The sequence below is a fragment of the Schistocerca gregaria genome, chromosome 4, assembly GCF_023897955.1.
Source record: "Schistocerca gregaria isolate iqSchGreg1 chromosome 4, iqSchGreg1.2, whole genome shotgun sequence".
Taxonomy (NCBI): Eukaryota; Metazoa; Arthropoda; class Insecta; order Orthoptera; family Acrididae; genus Schistocerca; species Schistocerca gregaria.
The window spans coordinates 518,663,111-518,684,470 of record NC_064923.1 but is presented as its reverse complement, the minus strand read 5'-3'; the positions used below and the strand labels follow the sequence as shown (position 1 = coordinate 518,684,470).

At 44.6% G+C, this 21,360-nt stretch overlaps 1 protein-coding gene across 1 annotated transcript in view; it reads left to right on the top strand.

Moving 5' to 3' along the window:
- LOC126267197 (uncharacterized) overlaps positions 1-21,360 on the top strand; it is a 237,151-nt gene that overhangs the window by 204,397 nt on the left and 11,394 nt on the right. Inside the window, exons 5-6 of the mRNA XM_049972166.1 lie at positions 5,331-5,999; positions 17,361-17,568. Coding sequence (XP_049828123.1) covers positions 5,331-5,999; positions 17,361-17,568 — 877 coding nt within the window. The remainder of the gene's footprint in view (positions 1-5,330; positions 6,000-17,360; positions 17,569-21,360) is intronic.

Here is a 21,360-nt window from a genome sequence, read left to right as displayed (position 1 = left end):
ACGTTGGATTGGTGGACATGTATATCAGCATTACCAACAGGGACGTCCAGCTGAGCAGCGAGGTGTCGACTGTCATCCGTCGGTCCCCTAGAAAGAGAGTGCCCGCACGTTCCAACACTGCGTGCTGCTCGCCGGCACGCGGGAAATCTCACAGATTTGCACGACCTCGTTGCGATGATGACAAATGCCTCATCTAACGACTGACAGTGACTTTGTTCACTGCCAGGTCTTTGTAGACATTCTGCAAGTGCGTGTCAGTATCTGTGCATTACTTACAGAATACCCCTCATAACACCGAAAAGCTGCTATAAAACTATTTTACTATTACTTATTTCCACTGTATCTTAATTACCTGGCAAACTGTTCATCTCTTAACAACAGCTGCACTTACATCCTCTATCCTGTCAAAAAATGTGAAGCACTTAGGTGAGGAGGAGGAAACGAAATGAAATTTCGCGGGTTGAGCCGGCCGGAGTGGCCGTTCGGTTCTAGGCGCTACAGTCTGGAACCGAGCGACCGCTACGGTCGCAGGTTCGAATCCTGCCTCTGGCATGGATGTGAGTGATGTCCTTAGGTTAGTTACGTTTAATTATTTCTAAGTTCTAGGCGACTGATGACCTCAGAAGTCGCATAGTGCTCAGAGCCATTTATTTCGCGGGTTGAGGGGCTACGTGAAGTTGTTGGAGTGATTACAAGATCGAGTCATATTTAAAAAGAACTTGACAGTATGGGCTCACTCATCAGAATGATGTAGCACATGCTCGGCTTGGATGCTTGCACGCTTACGATTGTGAAGGATTTCATAGAGCCTTTCATCCTCTCCTGAGACAAGCTTGCCTATGACTGTTGTAACTGGTCCTTTATATCCTGGACACTGGTACTGACACTCCCGAAATCGTCCCACAGATGTTCTATCGGGGACATATCTGCGGATCCTGCTGGCACTGGAGTAAGCATTACGCAGAAAGTTTATAGAGACATGTGCCAAGTGTGGACGAGCATTTTCCTGTTGGAAAACGGCACCACGACACTGTCGAATGAGAGGCTACACATGGCGCAGGATGTCCGTGACGTACCGGTTTGTCGTCACTGCCAACCATGACCTGAAGTCGTACCCAATGACTCCCCACCGCTTGACACCAGGTGTAACACCGCTTTGCCTCTCAAAACTGGGGCCTTTCCCGAGGTCGCCACCGTACTCAACGAAGAGGGGCATCTGAGACAGTGCGGAACCGTGATTTATCGCTGAACGCAGTTTGGTGTTTCACGGCCACTTCACCATTCCAAACGCAGGCTTTTGTGTTGTATTAAAGGCAGGCTATGAATAGGACGGTTATTTCCTAGTCTTGTAGCTCGTGGCCTCTTGCCAATAGTGTGGGATGACACAAAATGGTTGCAAGAATTCCATTTCTTGGCAGGCGCTGATGTGGAGGTGTTGGAATACGGCTGTCCTCTATTGTGGTTGTCAGACGTGTTCGACTGGAATCGTGATTAGAAGCTTGCCTGCCTTCAACTTCTCGTGTAATCCAACACTGGGCCACTGTGACTTCCGAGTGCACCAAAAATCTTGATGTTGCTGATTCAACCAACTGGCCAAGTGGAGACTCATAACAAAGCCATTTGGAAACGCTGTCAGGCGCTGATAACGCTGTCTCACACGAGTATGGTACACATCTATGGCATTCCCTACGAGTACTCAACATCTGACGAAATCCAAGCCCCTTATGTACGCTAATAGGCCTGGTAACAACACTGAATACGCACAACACTCATGCACTCTGAGGGCAACTCTACCTGTCATAGAGAATTGTGACTCTTCATCATTGATATACCAGCCTATGGTCTGTACGTGTACGAAGTTACATTGACATATGACCTTGTCTTCTGCGTTTATCAGTGTTTTTGCCAGGTAGCGTATGTGTACCTGCTTACTCTCTTCTGCACTGCCAGATTGACGATTTCTTAGTGGCTTAGAATGTGTCCTGTCACCTATCTCTGCTTTTAGTGATAGCTAAGTTGTGTTATATACTTATTTTGCAGTTTGAGTTGGGTTTGTGTTGTCCTTAGCATACGTTAGTTGAAGTTAGATTAAGTAGTGTGTAAGCCTAGGAACCGATGACCTCAGCAGATTGGTCCCATAGGAACTTTCCACAAATTTCCAAGTTTCCAAATACCATAAGGAAAGACTTATTTAAATTTGTATACTAAGCTAATAATTTCATTTGCCTAATAATTTTGCTAATAATTTCATTTTGCTGTCACCAGTGTGCATTTTACATCTCCTCTACTTTGGCCATCGTCAGTAAAATTGCTGCCTAAACATCTAATACTTCTAATATCTCAGTACCTAATCTAGTTTCCTCAGCATAACCTAATATAGTTCATCTACATTATATTACGCTTATTTCACTTCTGTTCATGTTTATCTGGCAATCTCTCTTCAAGGCACTATCCATTTCACTCAAGTAATCTTTAAAGTCCGTTGCCTTCTCTGACTATTACAATGTCATCGGCGAACTGCAAAATTTTTCTTTTTCTCTATTATCGTTAGTTCTCTTTTTAGATTTTCCCTTGGGTTCCTTTACAGAATTCTGTATGTGCAGTTTGAATAATATCGGGGACAGGATATAAGACGGTCTCCTTCCACTGTTTTCTCGTGTCCTATTCTTACAGTTACATTGTGGTTTCTTTAAAACTTTTAGGCAATCTTTTTCTTCCTGTATATTATCCCTGATACCTTCAGTTTTGATACTGCACTGTAGCATTGGTCGCACCAGCTTCTTATATGCTCTTTACTTTACAGATGCAGTAATTTTCTCAGATTTCTTGTAAGGAATTTAATGCTATTCTTATATTCTCCTTCGCTAATAATTTGACGTATATCCCCAATTTTATATGGCTTAATTATATGGTCGGACGTGCTGAAGAAATTCAAAACCAATCTTGTAACCGGATACTATCTAGTTCTTACTCTTTGTTATAGGCATCATCTCGGAAATATTAAGACGCTTTGCATGATTTTAAATTCCAGCATTTGCTATGGCTTTTACTGAAAAAGCCAGCTACAGGAAGAGCTCATAATGTTTTTCAATCCGACTTCTTGATTGTTGATCCGACTTGATTCTTTCGAGCAAACTATGAAACTGCAACCGTAACTATTAGATTATTATTGGTCGCTGCCTGATTTTCTTACAAATAAAACCGGATGGACTGTATAATACATTATTTTGTTTATAACGACGTTTCTGATGCTGCCAACGCAGACCAAATCGTGGATATCGTAAAACACAGTTCGGTGACAGTTGGAGTAAAATCTCTAGGTAAGTACGGAGTGGTTATCGTAGTGTTGCCTAGCTTGCTTGTGTGTGAATTCCTAAGGGACCAAACTGTTGAGGTCATCGGGCCCTAGAGTTACACACTACTTAAACTAACTTAACGCTAAGGACAACACTCACACCGCTGCCACTCTGCACGGCGTAGTGTTGCCCTTACCAGCTGCATGCGAAAGACGTTCCAGCGAATGATAGATCGACGTTTAGTCTAGATTCTTGAAGTCCGAAAATTACGTAGCAGCTTCCCTTGCCGTTTGAGTAACACTATCTTTTTACTCATTTACATCAGTCTCCTGGTGGGATTGCGGTAATCCGGTACATTTCCGCACTCATTTCAACCTTTTCATATCAAAGCAAGCCTTCTACGACTTAACGTGTGTGGAACTGGATCAAAGTGAAACATGGAAACACTGCGGCTATGAAAAGAGATCTCACAAATCTCTTCTGTAGTGTGCCAAATTCAAGCCAAAATGTAACTTCGTTACGATTCGTGTGTTCACCTGTGCGCTTGAAATGGAGTTATTATTGACCCCATTTTAGCAAATGTTTTACTGTAACTGATGCTGAACTTTGTTTTACGAGTTCTGGGTCTGATATGGTGGTGGAAGATGGCGGAATGTCGTTATAAATAATGTCTTCGTCTCTAGGTAATCTAGACGGCTTTATTCGCAAAAAACTGCAAACGATCATTTGCCTTAGTACACTTTAAAACAAAAGAAAATGAGACGCCACGAAAGAATGGAACAGTAATCGGTAGATGTGAAATACATGTATGGGTAAACAAATGATTACATCTGAAAAAATGGAAAATTTATCGAAGAAAAAAAGCTTCAGAAAGTGAACAAGTCAGTAACGCGGTGGTCCATCCCTGGTCCTTATGCAAACAGCTGTTCGGCTTGGCACTGATTGACTGAGTTGATGGATGTCCTTCTGAGAGATATCGTGCCAAATAATTTCGAACTGGTACGTTAGGAAGTCAAAAGCGAGATCTCGTAGGAGGGCCCTGCCAAACATGCTCCAAACCTTCTCAGTTGATGGCCGAGGTAGGGTTTGGTAAGCATAAAGACAAGCAACGGAAACTCTCACCATGTACAGCGGGCATTATCTTGCTGAAATGTAAGCTACGAAAGGCCACAAAACGGAGTGTAGGATATCCAGACGTTCCACTGCTCTGATAACGATGCCGCGAATGACGACCAAAGGAGTCCTATTATGAAAAGAAATGACATTCCAGCACATCACTCCTATTTATCGAGCCGTAAGGCTTCGCTGGTCGTCGGGGCTCAGTTCGAAGCGTGACTCAACACTGAAGACAGTTCTACTCCAGCCCATGAGGTTCCAGGCCATGTATGTCTGGCACAGGACAAACGAGCTTGTTGATGCAAAGAGGTTAATGGAAGTTGGTGCAAGGGGCGTCGTGAGCTCAACCCACTTTCTGCGAGGCGTCTATTAATTGTCCTTGTTCCCACTGAAACACGAGAACGATGATATTGATGAATCCTGGGATGTTAAAACCTCTCTGACGATTTCTCGGTGCTCACATTCTGTCATCTCTCTAGGTCGACCGCTTCCTTCCTGAAACTGTCTTCGGCCATGGTCCAACAATACCTGGAGACATGGTCCAATAGGGGCTTCGCTCCCATTCAAATGCCGAGCGAATCGTCGATTGCTACAATCGGCTTGTTTGAGCACAACTATGCATTCTCTCTCAAATGCTGACATCTACGCCTCTTGTTCGTGCACCTGTCTGCGATGCATAGGCACTGCCCAGCTGAGTGCACAGAATAAAATACGCGAAGATTTTAATCCTCTGGTAACATGTCCCCTTTTTACCATCCTTGCCAGCTGCGCGGAGAAACTGTGCTGCAGCGCCAAGCATTCATCCGAGGGCTGCCAATTTTTGGCAAATATGCATCTCCTTTGTGGTACGTAGTTTGCGTAATACAGCCGCTGGTTACTTAGAGGTGACAGTGCTCTTAAGGACCGTGCGCCCTGCAGGTGGAGCGCCTGGAGACGTACCTGCGCCGGTGCCGCAGCTTCGGCTCGGTGAACACGGAGGAGCTGGTGGAGCGGCTGGCGGCGCAGAGCCGCTCACACTCGCCGTCGCACTCGCCGGCGTCGTCGTCGGACGAGGAGAGCGACGACTCGTGGGACCTGGGCGGCGTCGACAACCCGGTGAGGCCGGGCGAGGGCCCGCCGCTGTCGCCGACGCACCGGCTCAGCGGCAAGCGGCGCCGGCTGGGCGTGGCGCTGCCCCGCGGCTCGCTGCCGTCCGAGGAGCAGCCGTGGTTCCACAGCCAGCGCGAGCCCAGGGAGGCCTCCGACTCGCCGTCCGCCTTCTTCGCGGACAACGACCGCCGCCCCGAGGAGTCCGACACCGAGTCCGGCCTGCGGGAGGTCAGGAAGGAGCTGCAGTCCATCGTCTACGACTTCAACGTGTACGGCAGCAAGGAGAACAAGTCCAGGACCGACCTGGAGACGCTGCCCACCGAGCCCATCACTCAGGAGCGCAAGAAGAAGATATCGATCAAGAGCATCACCCCGCCCCCGTCGCCAGAGCTGACCGATCACGAAGAGGAGCCTATCAAGAATGGCGAGGTCAACACTCGCACTGAGGTCGTCTCAAAGATACTGAACGGCTACGACAAGGTCATCGCCTCAGCCACGGTAAGTGAATGGTAGATTAGTTTACAGCAATAGTGATACGCCTTAATCAGAACGGCCTGTATTTTCAAGAAGAGCAAGCGCGAAGTGCTACATCAAAAGAGTAGGGTCGGTGGGGACAGTTATGTTTATTTTTGCCAGCAACTCCCTTGCAATTTCGCGAGGTGTGTGCAGGTACATTGTCAAGATGCAGCTAACAATCTTTTTTCCCCGTCCCTCAGGCCGTTTGCGTCTAAAATTTTCCTTCATTCTCCTTACAACGTAGCAGTAGATCTTCTCTGTGACATGGAATATATAGACAGTTTCGGAACCTTAAAAAAGGAATAAATAAAATTGAGATTTACTGAATGTAATTGCGAACTTGGGGCGCTTTTTCAGCCGGCAGAGAAGATAGTGTCTTCCACTGAGAAGATGGCTGCTTTCTTTCACGGTCATGGCTGGACAGGCATAATCCATTGACAGTTATGATCTTTGATATGAAATCTGGATCATCTCCGACTGTTGTCTGCAGTTCCATGCATACCTACAAGCTGTAGTTTCGTTGGTCGGTGTTCAAACGTCGAGGAGTGAACATAGCAACAATACTTCATGTTCAGATAATCAGCTGTAACCCGTTGACAAGTCCCTTCGAAATTCTACTGTTTCCACAAACATCATGCATCGTCTGCCTACAATTTCAGAATTGTGTTTGACGACGTTCGGTTAATTTCCAGGCATTACGGCCATATTTAAATCTCTTAAACCAATCAAATGTTCTTGCCTGACTCAAGGATTGCTCATCAAAAGCCTTCCTTAACATGCGGTGGGTTTGAGCTGCAGAGTTATGAAGCCTGAAACAAAACTTAATACTGAAACTGGCAACTGCCTGTATTAAATCGTAAATTTGACTGAATTAGAGAGTCAAGTACAACATTACTTCCTCTTTAATAGATTTTGGTACAAAAAGACGACGAGGAAATCAGAGACATTTTAACCCATATGGAGGTTTTCCGTCGGACGTCATTGCCGAACATCATCTGAGGTCTGAAGACGAAAGGCTGTAAATGATACCGTTACTAGAAGTATCGTCTGCCACATCGCTTAAGATGCCTTGCGTAATATAGATATAGATGTCGATATAGGTTTGCCGGCCGCTGTGGCCGAGCGGTTCTAGGCGCTTCAGTCCGGAACCGCGAGATTGCTACGGTCACAGTTTCGAATCCTGCCTCGGTCATGGATGTGTGTGATGTCCTTAGGTTAGTTAGGAATAAGTAGTTCTAAGTTCTAGGGAACTGATGACCTCAGATGTTGAGTCTCATAGTGCTCAGAGCCATTTGAACCATTTGATATAGAAACTTCCTGGCAGATTAAAACTGTGTGCCCAACCGAGACTCGAAGTCGGGACCTTTGCCTTTCGCGGGCAAGTGCTCTAACATCTGAGCTACCGAAGCACGACTCACGACCGGTATTCACAGCTTTACTTCTGCCAGTACCTCGTCTCCTACCTTCCAAACTTAACAGAAGCTCTCCTGCGAACCTTGCAGAACTAGCACTCCTGAAAGAAAGGATATTGCGGAGACATGGCTTAGCCACAGCCTGGGGGATGTTTCCAGAATGAGATTTTCACTCTGCAGGCAGTTTCATATCAGCGCACACTCCGCTGCAGAGTGAAAATCTCATTCTGGAAACATCCCCCAGGCTGTGGCTAAGCCATGTCTCCGCAATATCCTTTCTTTCAGGAGTGCTAGTTCTGCAAGGTTCGCAGGAGAGCTTCTGTTAAGTTTGGAAGGTAGGAGACGAGGTACTGGCAGAAGTAAAGCTGTGAGTACCGGTCGTGAGTCGTGCTTCGGTAGCTCAGATGGTAGAGCACTTGCCCGCGAAAGGCAAAGGTCCCGAGTTCGAGTCTCGGTCGGGCACACAGTTTTAATCTGCCAGGAAGTTTCATATCAGCGCACACTCCGCTGCAGAGTGAAAATCTCATTCTCATTTGATATAGGTATATTACGTGGTGAGGTTGAAACAGGACCGCTGTCTCGCCTCATTTCACTGCACTGATAGAGTAATACGAGGAAATATCACTGTCTAATTACGGAAAGCTTGTCTGTGATAGCGGTAAGATTATATACACAAGACTTCCTGGTGAAACAGGCTGTTGCGAAAACCATATCAAAATCTGTACATAGTTTCTGAGATCAGTCTTCACACACAGAAAAACGTAGCGGAGGACATACATTTATATGTGTATAGAATGTTGAATAGCTCTTGTTGAAATGTAAATACTGTATTCCGAGATTTCCGTTGTTTATCCTCGCCATGTATCCAATGTTTGTAACATATACGAAGCTCCTGACCGATTTATCTGTGATTTCCTCTATAAAATATTTGCAGTCGCAACTGAGTCACTGATTCTTTGGTAACATGTTATTTCTGGTCGAGTAAGGTAAGTCAGACGTGCAGAATATTCAGCGACCACATGTAGCACAATTGTCTGACTAATAATCTGAGAGCCTGTTATAAAATTTTATTCTGTATTCACAGAAGTTTCATCTTATAGCATACTTTTCAGAGCATGTTTGTAGATTTACAGTTTATAGAGACAACACTCACAAGTGCAGTGGGTGGATGAGTTGTACAAGGACGAATCCAATTACTTTAAAGTTAACAGCCGCATCTTATCCATTCACTCCAGGGTCTAAAAACCATTGTGCGTATGATTAATTGGTTGGTTGGTTGATTCGGGGGAGGGGACCAAACAGCGACGTTATCGATCCCATCGGATTAGGGAAGGATGGGGAAGAAAGCCGCTCATGCCCTTTCAAAGGAACCATCATTGCATTTGGCTTGAGCGAGTTAGGGAAATCACGGAAAACCTAGGTCAGGATAGCCGGATGCGGGTTTGAATCTCATCCTCCCATATGCGAGTCCACTGCGCCACAACGCTCGGTAATGATTAATTGAAATTAAATTTGACAATTAGTATGCGATGTGAACTGTTGCGTTTCTTATTGTGAAAGTTAGCAGCTGTCATATTTTAAAGATAGATGCTCCAAACTAGTTGAAGTACACTGTCTGATAAAAGGATGAAGCACCCAGAAAAGGAGACGGAAAATAAATGAAATTTCACGAGTTGAGAGGTATGTGATGTCATTTCAGTAATTATGTTATCGAGGAAAATTTACAAAGAACTTGGCAGTATGAGCCCACTTACCAGTACGACGTTGCACCCCCTCTGACCTGAATGGATGCGCTGTCTAAAAAACAAGTTGTATTCCTCTCATGTGGTGAGCTGGCGTACAGCTGTTGTAAATTGTCCTTGGTATCATGGGTACTGGCACTGGGATGGAGCCGATGCCCAAGGTGGGTGAACACATGTTCTGTCGGGGGCAGATCTGGAGCTCTAGCTCAGCCTCACGCAGACAGTACATAAAGCCGCGTGCGATGTGTCGACGAACATTGCCTTGTGTAAAATGGTACCATGATAATACCATGAGAGGTAATACACTAGAATGCAGGATGTTCGTGACACAGCTTTGTGCCGTCAAAGTTCCCTAAGTCAGTACCAGCAGTGACCTGAAGTCATCTGGCTTCCAACACCGCGGCGCGAAGATTAACATCGGTGCGCCTGTCCAAAACTTTGGAAGAATAGCACCTCATCCCAGGCCACCTCCATACTAGCTGACAACGACAATCCGAGGTAGTGCAGAACCGCGATTCATCGCTGACAACAAAGGGTGTCATTCACCAGCATTCCAAGCTTCCCCGTAGCGGAAACACTCCAAACGAAGGCGTTTGTGTTGTGCTGTTAACGGCCGCTAACACTTGTGGCAACAATTAACTTGTCCGGTTGTTTATAGTCTCCGTCCAATGGTACAGAATTATGCAAACGTTCCAAGGAGACCATTATACGTTCTCGGATGGCAGATGCAGATGCGAACGGGGATTGAACTCGCTTCGTGCTCAATACAATGATCCTCCATTAAGATGACGACGAGGATGCTTGGCTCGTGTTCCCAGGCTGTCTAACGGCTGATCACTGTCACAAAGCTAGATACTGCACGATTTCACCGGCCAGCCAAATAGAGACCCACAATGAGATTAGATTAGATTGGATTAATACTTGTTCCATAGATCATGAATACGACACTTCGTAATGATGTGGAACGTGTCAGTTTAATGAAAGATGTCTGTACAAGATATTACATTACACAAAATATTGCATGACACTAATGCTTAAGTTAGTTTTCTTTCCCTCCCTTAATTTATATCTAAAAATTCAGCCAATGAGTAGAAGGAGTTGTCATCTAGAAATAGCTTTTAATTTATTTTTAAATGTTGGTTGACTATCTGTCAGGCATTTGATGCTGTTTGGTAGGTGATCAAAGACTTTTGTGGCAGCAAAATTTACCCCTTTCTGTGCCAAAGTCAGATTTAACCCTGCATAGTGAAGATCATCCTTTCTCCTAGTGTTATAGCTATGCACACTGCTATTGCTTTTGAACTGGGCTGGATTATTAACAACAAATTTCATGAGTGAATATACACTCCTGGAAATGGAAAAAAGAACATATTGACACCGGTGTGCCAGACCCACCATACTTGCTCCGGACACTGCGAGAGGGCTGTACAAGCAATTATCACGCGCACGGCACAGCGGACACACCAGGAACCGCGGTGTTGGCCGTCCAATGGCGCTAGCTGCGCAGCATTTGTGCACCTCCGCCGTCAGTGTCAGCCAGTTTCCCGTGGCATACGGAGCTCCATCGCAGTCTTTAACACTGGTAGCATGTCGCGACAGCGTGGACGTGAACCGTATGTGCCGTTGACGGACTTTGAGCGAGGGCGTATAGTGGGCATGCTGGAGGCCGGGTGGACGTACCGCCGAATTGCTCAACACGTGGGGCGTGAGGTCTCCACAGTACATCGATGTTGTCACCAGTGGTCGGCGGAAGGTGCACGTGCCCGTCGACCTGGGACCGGACCGCAGCGACGCACGGATGCACGCCAAGACCGTAGGATCCTACGCAGTGCCGTAGGGGACCGCACCGCCACTTCCCAGCAAATTAGGGACACTGTTGCTCCTGGGGTATCGGCGAGGACCATTCGCAACCGTCTCCATGAAGCTGGGCTACGGTCCCGCACACCGTTAGGCCGTCTTCCGCTCACGCCCCAACATCGTGCAGCCCGCCTCCAGTGGTGTCGCGACAGGCGTGAATGGAGGGACGAATGGAGACGTGTCGTCTTCAGCGATGAGAGTCGCTTCTGCCTTGGTGCCAATGATGGTCGTATGCGTGTTTGGCGCCGTGCAGGTGAGCGCCACAATCAGGACTGCATACGACCGAGGCACACAGGGCCAACACCCGGCATGATGGTGTGGGGAGCGATCTCCTACACTGGCCGTACACCTCTGGTGATCGTCGATGGGACACTGAATAGTGCACGGTACATCCAAACCGTCATCGAACCCATCGTTCTACCATTCCTAGACCGGCAAGGGAACTTGCTGTTCCAACAGGACAATGCACGTCCGCATGTATCCCGTGCCACCCAACGTGCTCTAGAAGGTGTAAGTCAACTACCCTGGCCAGCAAGATCTCCGGATCTGTCCTCCACTGAGCATGTTTGGGACTGGATGATGCGTCGTCTCACGCGGTCTGCACGTCCAGCACGAACGCTGGTCCAACTGAGGCGCCAGGTGGAAATGGCATGGCAAGCCGTTCCACAGGACTACATCCAGCATCTCTACGATCGTCTCCATGGGAGAATAGCAGCCTGCATTGCTGCGAAAGGTGGATATACACTGTACCTAGTGCCGACATTGAGCATGCTCTGTTGCCTGTGTCAATGTGCCTGTGGTTCTGGTAGTGTGATCATGTGATGTATCTGACCCCAGGAATGTGTCAATAAAGTTTCCCCTTCCTGGGACAATGAATTCACGGTGTTCTTATTTCAATTTCCAGGAGTGTATATACTGTGAGGTTACTGTGAGGATCCCTAGATCCTTAAATAGATGTCTGCAGGATGACCGTGGGTGCGCTCCAGCAATTATTCTGATTACACGTTTTTGAGCAATGAATTCTTTTCTACTCAACGATGAATTACCCCAGAATATGATACCATATGAAAGCAGTGAATGAAAGTAGGCATCGTAAGCTAATTTACTGAGATTTTTATCACCAAAATTTGCAATAACCCTAATAGCATATTTAGCCGAACTCAGACGTTTCAGCAGACCATCAATGTGTTGCTTCCAGTTTAACCTCTCACCAACGGACACACCTAAAAATTTTGAAAATTCTACGTTAGCTACAGACTTCTGTTCAAAGTCTATATTTATTACTGGAGTTGTGCCATTTACTTTATGGAACTGTATATACTGTGTTTTATCAAAATTTAAAGAAAGTCCGTTTGCTGAGAACCACTTAATAATTTTGTGAAAAACATAATTTTCAATTACATCAGTTAGTTCTTGGTTTTTGGATGTTATTACTATACTAGTATCATCAGCAAAAAGAACTAACTTTGCATCTTCATCAATATGGAATGGTAAGTCATTAATGTATATCAAGAACAGTAAAGGACCTAAGACTGAACCCTGTGGGACCCCGTACTTGATAGCCCCCCATTTTGAGGAATCAGCTGTTGTATTAACATTACATGAACCACTTATTTCAACTTTCTGCATTCTTCCAGTTAAGTATGAATGAAACCATTTGTGCACTGCCCCCCTCAAACCATAATGATTTGGCTTATCTAAAAGAATACCATGATTTACACAGTCAAAGGCCTTTGAGAGATCACAAAAAATACCAGTGAGTGTTGTCCGGTTATTCAGAGCATTTAATATTTGATCAGTGAAATCGTATTTTCTGTTGAAAAGCCTTTCTGAAAACCAAACTGACATTTTGTTAGTACTTTATTTTTACAAATATGGGAGGCTACTCTTGAATACATTTCATTCTCAAACATTATTGATAGAGCTGTCAGAAGAGAGATTGGGCGATAGTTGTTGACCTCCTACGTATCCCCCTTTTTATGCAATGGTTTTACAATGGCATATTTCAGTCTATTGGGGAAAACACCCTGCTCCAAAGAGCTATTACATACGTGGCTGAGAATCCTACTTATCTGTAGGGAACAAGCTTTAAGTATCTTGCTGGAAATGCCATCAATTCCGTAAGAGCTTTTACTTTTCAGTGAGTTTATTATTTTACTGATTTCAGAGGGAGAGGTTCGTGGAAATACAGTTGTTTCAAACTGCACAGGTATGGCCTCTTCTATTAGAAGCCTTGCCTCTTCTAGTGAAGATCTAGATCCTATTTTCTCCACAACATTTAAAAAATGATTATTAAAAATATTTCCAATTTCAGATTGTTTGTTAGTACACTTGTCATTCAGTTTTATGGCACTAAAGTCTTCCTGTGCTCTTGGTTGCCCTGTTTGCCTTTCAATAATATTCCAAATTGCTTTAATTTTATTATCAGCGTTACTGATCTCAGACATGATACACATGCTTCTGGACTTTTTAATAACTTTTCTTAGTACCGGACAATATTTTTTACAATATTGAACAATTTAGGGGTCAGTACTCCCTCTTGCTGTTAGATACAGTTCTCTTTTACGGTTGCAAGTTATTCTTATTCCTTTAGTTAGCCAAGGTTTCTTATATGTTTTCTTGGAATTATGGGTCACTTTTTTCTTGGGAAAACAATTTTCAAATATCCTTAAAAATGTATCGTGAAATAAGTTATATTTCTAGCTTGCATCGGGTTCCATATACACTTCATCCCAGTCTAGCTCCTTTAGGCTTTCCCTAAAGTTTGCAGTATTTATATTGTTAATTGAACGCACTGCTTTGAAATTCTGATTTGATATACTGCATGGAGCTATGTCATGTACTGTAATTAGCTGTGCACCATGATATGGAAGGCCATTCTCAACAGGATAAGCATTTATGTCCTTAAACTTATCTTGGTCTATAAAAAAGTTAGCTATCAATGTACTGCTGTTCTTTGTTATCCGAGTAGGAAAATCAATGATGGAGCTCAAGTAGAAAGAACTGAGTAATACTACAAGGTCATTCTTCCTATTACACTATTTCAGGTAATCAACATTGAAATCCCCACGAATGATAATTTGCTTCCATCTGTCTGACAGATAGCACAACAAAGCATCCAAGGTTTCTAGAAATAGCTGGAAATTCCCTGAGGGGGATCTATACACTATTACAATTATGAAAGTGCCATCATTTAGTTTTAGTTCAGTGGCACATGCTTCCATATGTTGCTCTACACAAAAATTTTTAGTTTGTAAATGTTTTGCGCTGTGGAAGCTTTTGACATATATGGCAACTCCTCCTCTCATCATATTACCTCTACTTACTTGTGCAGCTAATCTGTACCCATTGATGCTAACATTTTGCATATCAATGTGATGCTCAGACAGGCATAGTACATCTATTACATTCTCAGTTTCTATATCTTCTAAACAAAGCAGAAGCTCATCAATTTTATTCTTCAATCCCCCAATATATTGATGAAATATACTAACATTTTTCATTTTACTTTTGTGAGTATCTTGAACTTTTTTAACATCTTTAGTACTTGCCTGGCTGAGTTTCCCACTGGACACTGATCTTACACTAAAAAAGAGTTACCACCATGAGATGTAGTTCCTTCCCCTTTAAATTTCCTGCTATCAGCCCAGCCAGTTTACCCTTCCCCTTCTTGTTGAGGTGTAGGCCATGTCTAGTATAGCCCCACCTACAGAGTCAATCAACAGGAACCACACCAATGTGTGACCCCGCATCAGATCCAAGTAGCCGTTCCAACTCCAAATTAACTCTCCTCACAGAAGAGCTCAAATGAGGCCGGTCGTGGCGCTCCAGAACCGACACAAACCCAACACTGGTATGAGTCGATGCCGATGCAATATTTGCCAGGTCACACTCTATGCTGTACCCGAATCTCTGTCAATACTGTTGCCCGGCCCACCCACAATAACCACGGTATCTTCCTTAGTAAAGCCTCTACATAGTAAACCTAAATCCTCTGTAAACTGCCCCAGTCCAGCACTAGGTTTGAAAAAAACTTGTGACCTAGTGTTCTGACCCTAATTCATCCTGCAGAAGTTGTCCCACACCCCTAGCATGCGAACTACCTAGCAACAAGACTTTCTTTCTCTTTGCACACATCCCTACCTACTTATTCAATTTGCTGCTGAAAGCTTGTTGAGCCCTGTCTACATCTACTTCTGTGAGAGGCTCATCAGTTTCCGACTGAGGCAACAGGTCAAACCTATTCTGTACGTTAATAACAAAGCTGTCAGAAGAATTTCTTGGCCTGCTCCTTATGCCTTTTGCCACTTCCCACCCCTGTTTACCCTTCTCCCCCCTTAACCTGCACAGTTCTCGCCTAGCCTCATCTAACTCAGCCTGAAGGGCAGCAATTTTCCCCTCCTGTTCCACAATCTTTCTATCTCTACTGCATAGCCTACAGAACCACTGATGAGTCTCGCTCATTTTCCAAAATCCCACGCCACTACAATCTCCCCAATGAAAAAAGTTACTACATCCATCACACCAGACCCCGGAGCTAACGATTCTACTGCACGTCAGGCACTTTACACTCATGGTACAAATCGATTTTAGTGACAGAGAGACGTTACCGAAAAACAATGAAAATACGTGTACAAAAAATTAGGCCTACTCGTGACAATGTAAACAATGGTTCAGAAGTTTCTTATTGGAAATTACTTAAGAGATGACGATACTCTACAGATATAAAGGGACAGCAAACGTATTTAGCACACTAAACTATCAGTAAAGGCACTTAAAGTTGCGGTATGAAGTTTAATCTGAAAGCTCGAAAGTTCGGCCTGGTCGCGATATGTAAACAAAACGAATTTTGCGTGATTACTGTGAAAATCCGCGAGTAAGACAAAAAATTTTAATGGTACGCTTGAAGAGCACTATAATTAGCGTAATAAATTAGTTTAAAGTGTTAGAAACAGTTTATTACTACTAAAATTACTTATCTTGTACGGGAGCTGTGACTCAAACGTCCGTATAGCAGGCGCAGGGCTACTAACCTCCTTCAGTCTCTGGCAGGTGCTGATAGCGCGATCTCAAACGAATAAGTGGGATCTCCGTTTCCTTCACAGTGTTCACTAAGTACCTAACGTTGTTCTCGCCTCTCATTGACCATGCTGCACGTGGTAACAACGCTAAACAAGAGCAACACTAATGCACTCTGGTGGCCATTCTACCCCTAACATAGTGTGACAACTGTAATCCCAAAAGAAGGTGTGTACACGATAGTCATTTTCTTCGTTGGGGTACCCCAGCCGTGTTGACGTTGTGATCTTCAGCCCCAAGATAGGTCTGATGCTGCTCTCCAAGCCTCTGCAAGCCTCTCCATCTCTGAATAACTAATGCAGTTTTACATCCTTTTGAATGTGCTTACTGTATTCATCTCTTGGTCTCCCTCTATTATTTTTACACCTGACACTTCCCACCACTACTAAATTTGTAATCCCTTGAAGAGTCAGAATGCGTCCTGTCAACCGATCGCTTCTTCTAGTCGGGTTGTGCCACAAATGAATTTTCTCCCGAATTCTATTCAATATCTCCTCATTAGTTACGTGATCTACCCATCTAACCTTCAGCATTCTTTTGGAGCACCATATTTCAGAGACTCCTTTCTCTTCTTGTCTAAACTTTTTATCTTCCAAGTTTCGTTTCCATACTTCCTTGCCGTTGGTGGGGAGGCTTGCGTGCCTCAATGATACACATAGCCGTACCGTAGGTGCAACCACAACGGAAGGGTATCTGTTGAGAGGCCAGACAAACGTGTGGTTCCTGAAGAGGAGCAGCAGCCTTTTCAGTAGTTGCAGGGGCAACAGTCTGGATGATTGACTGATTTGGCCTTGTAACATTAACCAAAATGGCCTTGCTGTTCTGGTACTGCGAACGGCTGAAAGCAAGGGGCAGCTAAAGCCGTTTTATTTCATTTCCTATTCCAAGCCATATATTTATTAAGAGACAATTCGAAGTTATTCCCCTTCTGTTATTTTTTACAAGTATTTACTTTTTTACAGCTTGCACGACTGGACGTTTAAAAGTGCAGTAAGTTTCGATGTGTTGTACACTACAGTTGTACACAACAACTGTAAAGCACATCGACACCTACTGTGCTTAAAATGGCCTCTAGTGACGAAATTAGCCAGTTGTGTAAGATTTAATATAATGAATACTTGTGAAAAATAGCCGAGGGAGCGTAACTTCGAAATGCCTTTTAACAAGCGACACTAAACTTTCAAGATGGGCTGTGGCGTTGCCGGTGGAGTGGAGTCGGTTGTTGCGGTGACACGTCCCTTGTTGGTGCGCAGGCGCTGCGGAGCCCGGAGGTGGAGGCAGAGGCGGTGCTGCGGCAGCTGGGCGTGCCGGCCAGCCTGTCAGAGGGCTCTCCAGCAACTGCAGGCTCCAGTAGGCGCTCCTCCATGACGCCGTCGCTCAGCGAGCTGGAGGCCGCCATCTCGGACCTGCTGGAACAGACGCAGGCCGCCGACGGGGACGACGACGACAACGGCTCTGCGGGTGAGTTCCGCAGCAGGCTGGAAAGCGGAGGCTCAGGCAAGCAGGCTGTTTCCCAGTCGGTGGTGACATGACTCATTGAGAGAGCGTAGCATCCGCTAAGTGGGGAAACTCCTATGCAGTAGTTTGTGTGGTGGAGACTACAGATTAACGATAAATGTAGGAACGACGACCTTTTCATTATTGGGTGCAGACTTCACCATTCCTAACGAGCACCCTTTTTCAACGCACGTCGCAGAGGCTAGCGTTGATGCATAGACACTGAATCATGGGAGTGATGAGTAGCGGTATACACCTATGGTGCGTTTATATCAAACGTCACAGGGCCCACGCATCCCGCTTTTCAATGGGAAAAGGTTTTAAGTTTTGTTTTGTTAGTATGACCAACAAGTAAATGTACAGGATGGGTGTATGGGCAGGCGGTGGGCATTATAGAATGATTAGGATTATTTTTAGATAAAGGACATTTATTGGTGAAAGCATGCTGAAAGGGGCTACATAGGCCTAGGGAGGTGAGGGTGAGCCTGAGCTTAGAGTTTGGGGAATCATTGTTCGCGAAGCTGCCGAAAGTGGTTGTCTGTCAAAACTAAGTCCACAGTCCCGCAGCACCGGGAGAAGCGGGATATGTTCACTGCAACACGGCGCGCATCCGACTCGCGGTTGAGCAAGAATACAAGAGAACGGGGCCGGCGACGGGCGGCCGAGTATATTCGACGCACCACGCGGCTTCCTCCGCCCTGATTGGTCAGTACCGAGCAAACCGTGAGGGCGGCATGGATCTTTCCAGAGCGTTGCCTGCTAAGCGACGCCTGGGGCGGCGTCAGTTCGTAACCACATGAGAGGGACGCGTGTCCAAGGTGCCCTTCCTCGGTACTGACTTCCTGTAACTAGACCGTGGGACGAAAGAATTTGGAGGCAGCTAAAACTTCCGGCCGTGGCTTGGCCGCAATGGAAAAATGAAGTTATCGTTTGGAGGCTCATATAATAAAGTAAAATCCCTTATTGTCTGGCTCATCCTCTACATAAATGAATGATAAACTTGAGATAGTGTTATTTTTAACAATACACCAGGTGCTGACACCGACATCGACTGAGAAATCAACAAGGCCAAAATCAGTGTTGCCAACACAAAAATAGTCACCCAAACACACTGACAGCTACACGAGAAACACGCGCGGCACATATTACATGATCATCGATAATTAAGTCATACTGTAACTCTCAGGTAATGAGACGTTGGATAGTGAGGCGTGCTATATGCCATAATGGTGAAGCCACTTGTAAACCATACAATCATACGCTGAATTTATTATCCCTATTAAAGCTTCAAGAGATGTTAGTGTGGAATGACAGAATACACATCAATCTTCAGACTGGTTTGATGCGCCCCGCCACGAATTGTTCCCCTGTGCTAATCGTTTCATCTCAGAGTAGCAATTGCAACCTGCGTCGTCTAATATTTGCTGGATGTATTCCAATCACTGTGTTTCCCTACAGTTATTACCCTCTACTGTTCCCTCTAATACCATGGAAGTTATTCCTTGATGTCTTAAGAAATGTTCTATCATCGTGTCCCTTCTTGTCATTGTTGTCGTTTCCTTTCCTCGCCGATTCTGCGGACAATCTCTTCATTCCTTACCTTATCAGTCCATCTAATTATCAACATCCTCTTCCAGCACCACATCTCAAATGCTTCGATTCTTTTCTGTTCCGGTTTTCCCACAGTCTCTGCTTCACTTACATTCAGTGCTGCGCTCCAAAGTACATTATCAGAAATTTCTTCTTCAAATTAAGGCCCGTGTTTGATACTAGTATAATTCTCTTGGATTTGATACTAGCAGACTTCTCTTGGCCAGAAATGTCCTTTTTTCCAGTGCTAGCCTACTTCGAATGTTCTGGAAGCTTATTTTCCTATCTGAGTAACAGAATTCCTTCGCTTCGTGATCCGCAGTTCTGATGTTAAGTTCCTCGCTGATCTCATTTTTGCTACTTCTCATTGAGTTTGGATTTCTTTCATTTACTCCCAACCCATAATCTGAGGACAGCAATGTCCTCAGCGAATCCTATCATTGATATCCTTTCACTCTGAATTTTAATCCCACTCTGGGACCTTATACTTAACGAAAGACAGAACATGGTAGTAAGGATTGCCAATGAGGAAACAGATAAAACAGGCATTAGACTAGCAAGTAGACAAGAACGTCATTTGTTTTGTTTTTACTCTTTTCTACTACAGCTGCGATGCTTGTCTGATAGTAAACGTTTCCTTGGACTATCTGTGTCCTGCGTTGAGCAGTTCTGATGTTAAGTTCCTCGCTGATCTCATTTTTGCTACTTCTCATTACTTTTGGATTTCTTTCATTAACTCCCAACCCATAATCTGAGGACAGCGATGTCCTCAGAGAATCCTATCATTTATATCCTTTCACCTTGAATTTTAATCCCACTCTGGGGCCTTAAACAACTATTTCAACTTTTCCTATATCCAACTTAAAACACAGTCCAGTCTGCTCCATACAGCCTCCGTCGCCCGTATAGATACCATCAATATTTATTGAATTCACTCTTAGAGGTACACGAGATGTATCCACCACATAAAATAAGTCAAGATATCCGAATACCACAATGTCGCAGAAACGTCTCAGTTTTTGGCAAAGACACTGTAATCGGTTTTGTGCCAGAAGTCGTTAGTCCAATGCTGCTGAAGTTGGTGAGCTTCGCCTTCTCCTTTCCGAAAGTCTGGTAATCTTAGCTGCTGGAAACGAGAAACAATGTAATCCGATCCGAAACTATGCACATCAGTGGCACCGACAGGCTGCGTCCTCCCGCTGTGGAAGATGCAGAGTGCACGCTGATACTTTTTCTCTCTTTGAGAGTCATATTCTTAATAGGATAGAAACCAACTCAGCTATCGTCTGAAAGCAACAGTCACTATTAGTTCTACGCACATACAATGGAACATACTACGAACTAAAGGGCTTCTGTACTTAAAAAGACCTATCAAGAAACCTGTAACGCTGGAGTTAGGTAACGAACTATACAAAATGCAGATGCCATTGATTTATATCGTTCTATCTTTTTACAAATTTTTCCATGGTTTCTACAGGTTATGTGAGAGTACGTACACAACGTCTGTTTATAAGAGAGCTTTCATCAGTGGTGGCTAGCAAATAATTTTCCAACTTGTTCAGGATTTTAACGACAAAACGCGATAACTGGACAGTATGTGGCACGTTAACCCTCACGAGGACATCATACAACTGCTTGCATACGGGACGGAACTGACCAATGCGTCACTTACTTCTTCATTTTGTGAACTCATTTTGTGGAGTACTTTGTTTTGAAATCATCAAACTTTTCTGAAATTGCAAGCATTTGTTTGCACATGTACACATCACATCTATCGATTTCCGTCCCATTCGGATAATGCTGCATGCGGGACTTTTTAAATTTCACAATACTGAAAATATGCTTGGCACCAATCAAAGATCTACCATGCTCATACGATACCATGAGGCTATCAGCGACGATCTAAACAGCACTGACAATCTACCGCAGCGCTACTTACAAAAACAGCTGCACGCAGTGACGCAATGGTCCGCAGTAAGCTTTGTTCGCCATTCTCTAACTACGTTTAAGACTGAAAGTTCGTCATATTACAAACCAAACATTTTTTCACCATTGAAAAGTCACATCCTATACGGCTTTGCAGATTTCCCTTGGCAATATAAATTAATTATTTCGCCACTGAGGTTCAACCGCTGCAGACAACATAGTCCTTGCTAAGCCAACACT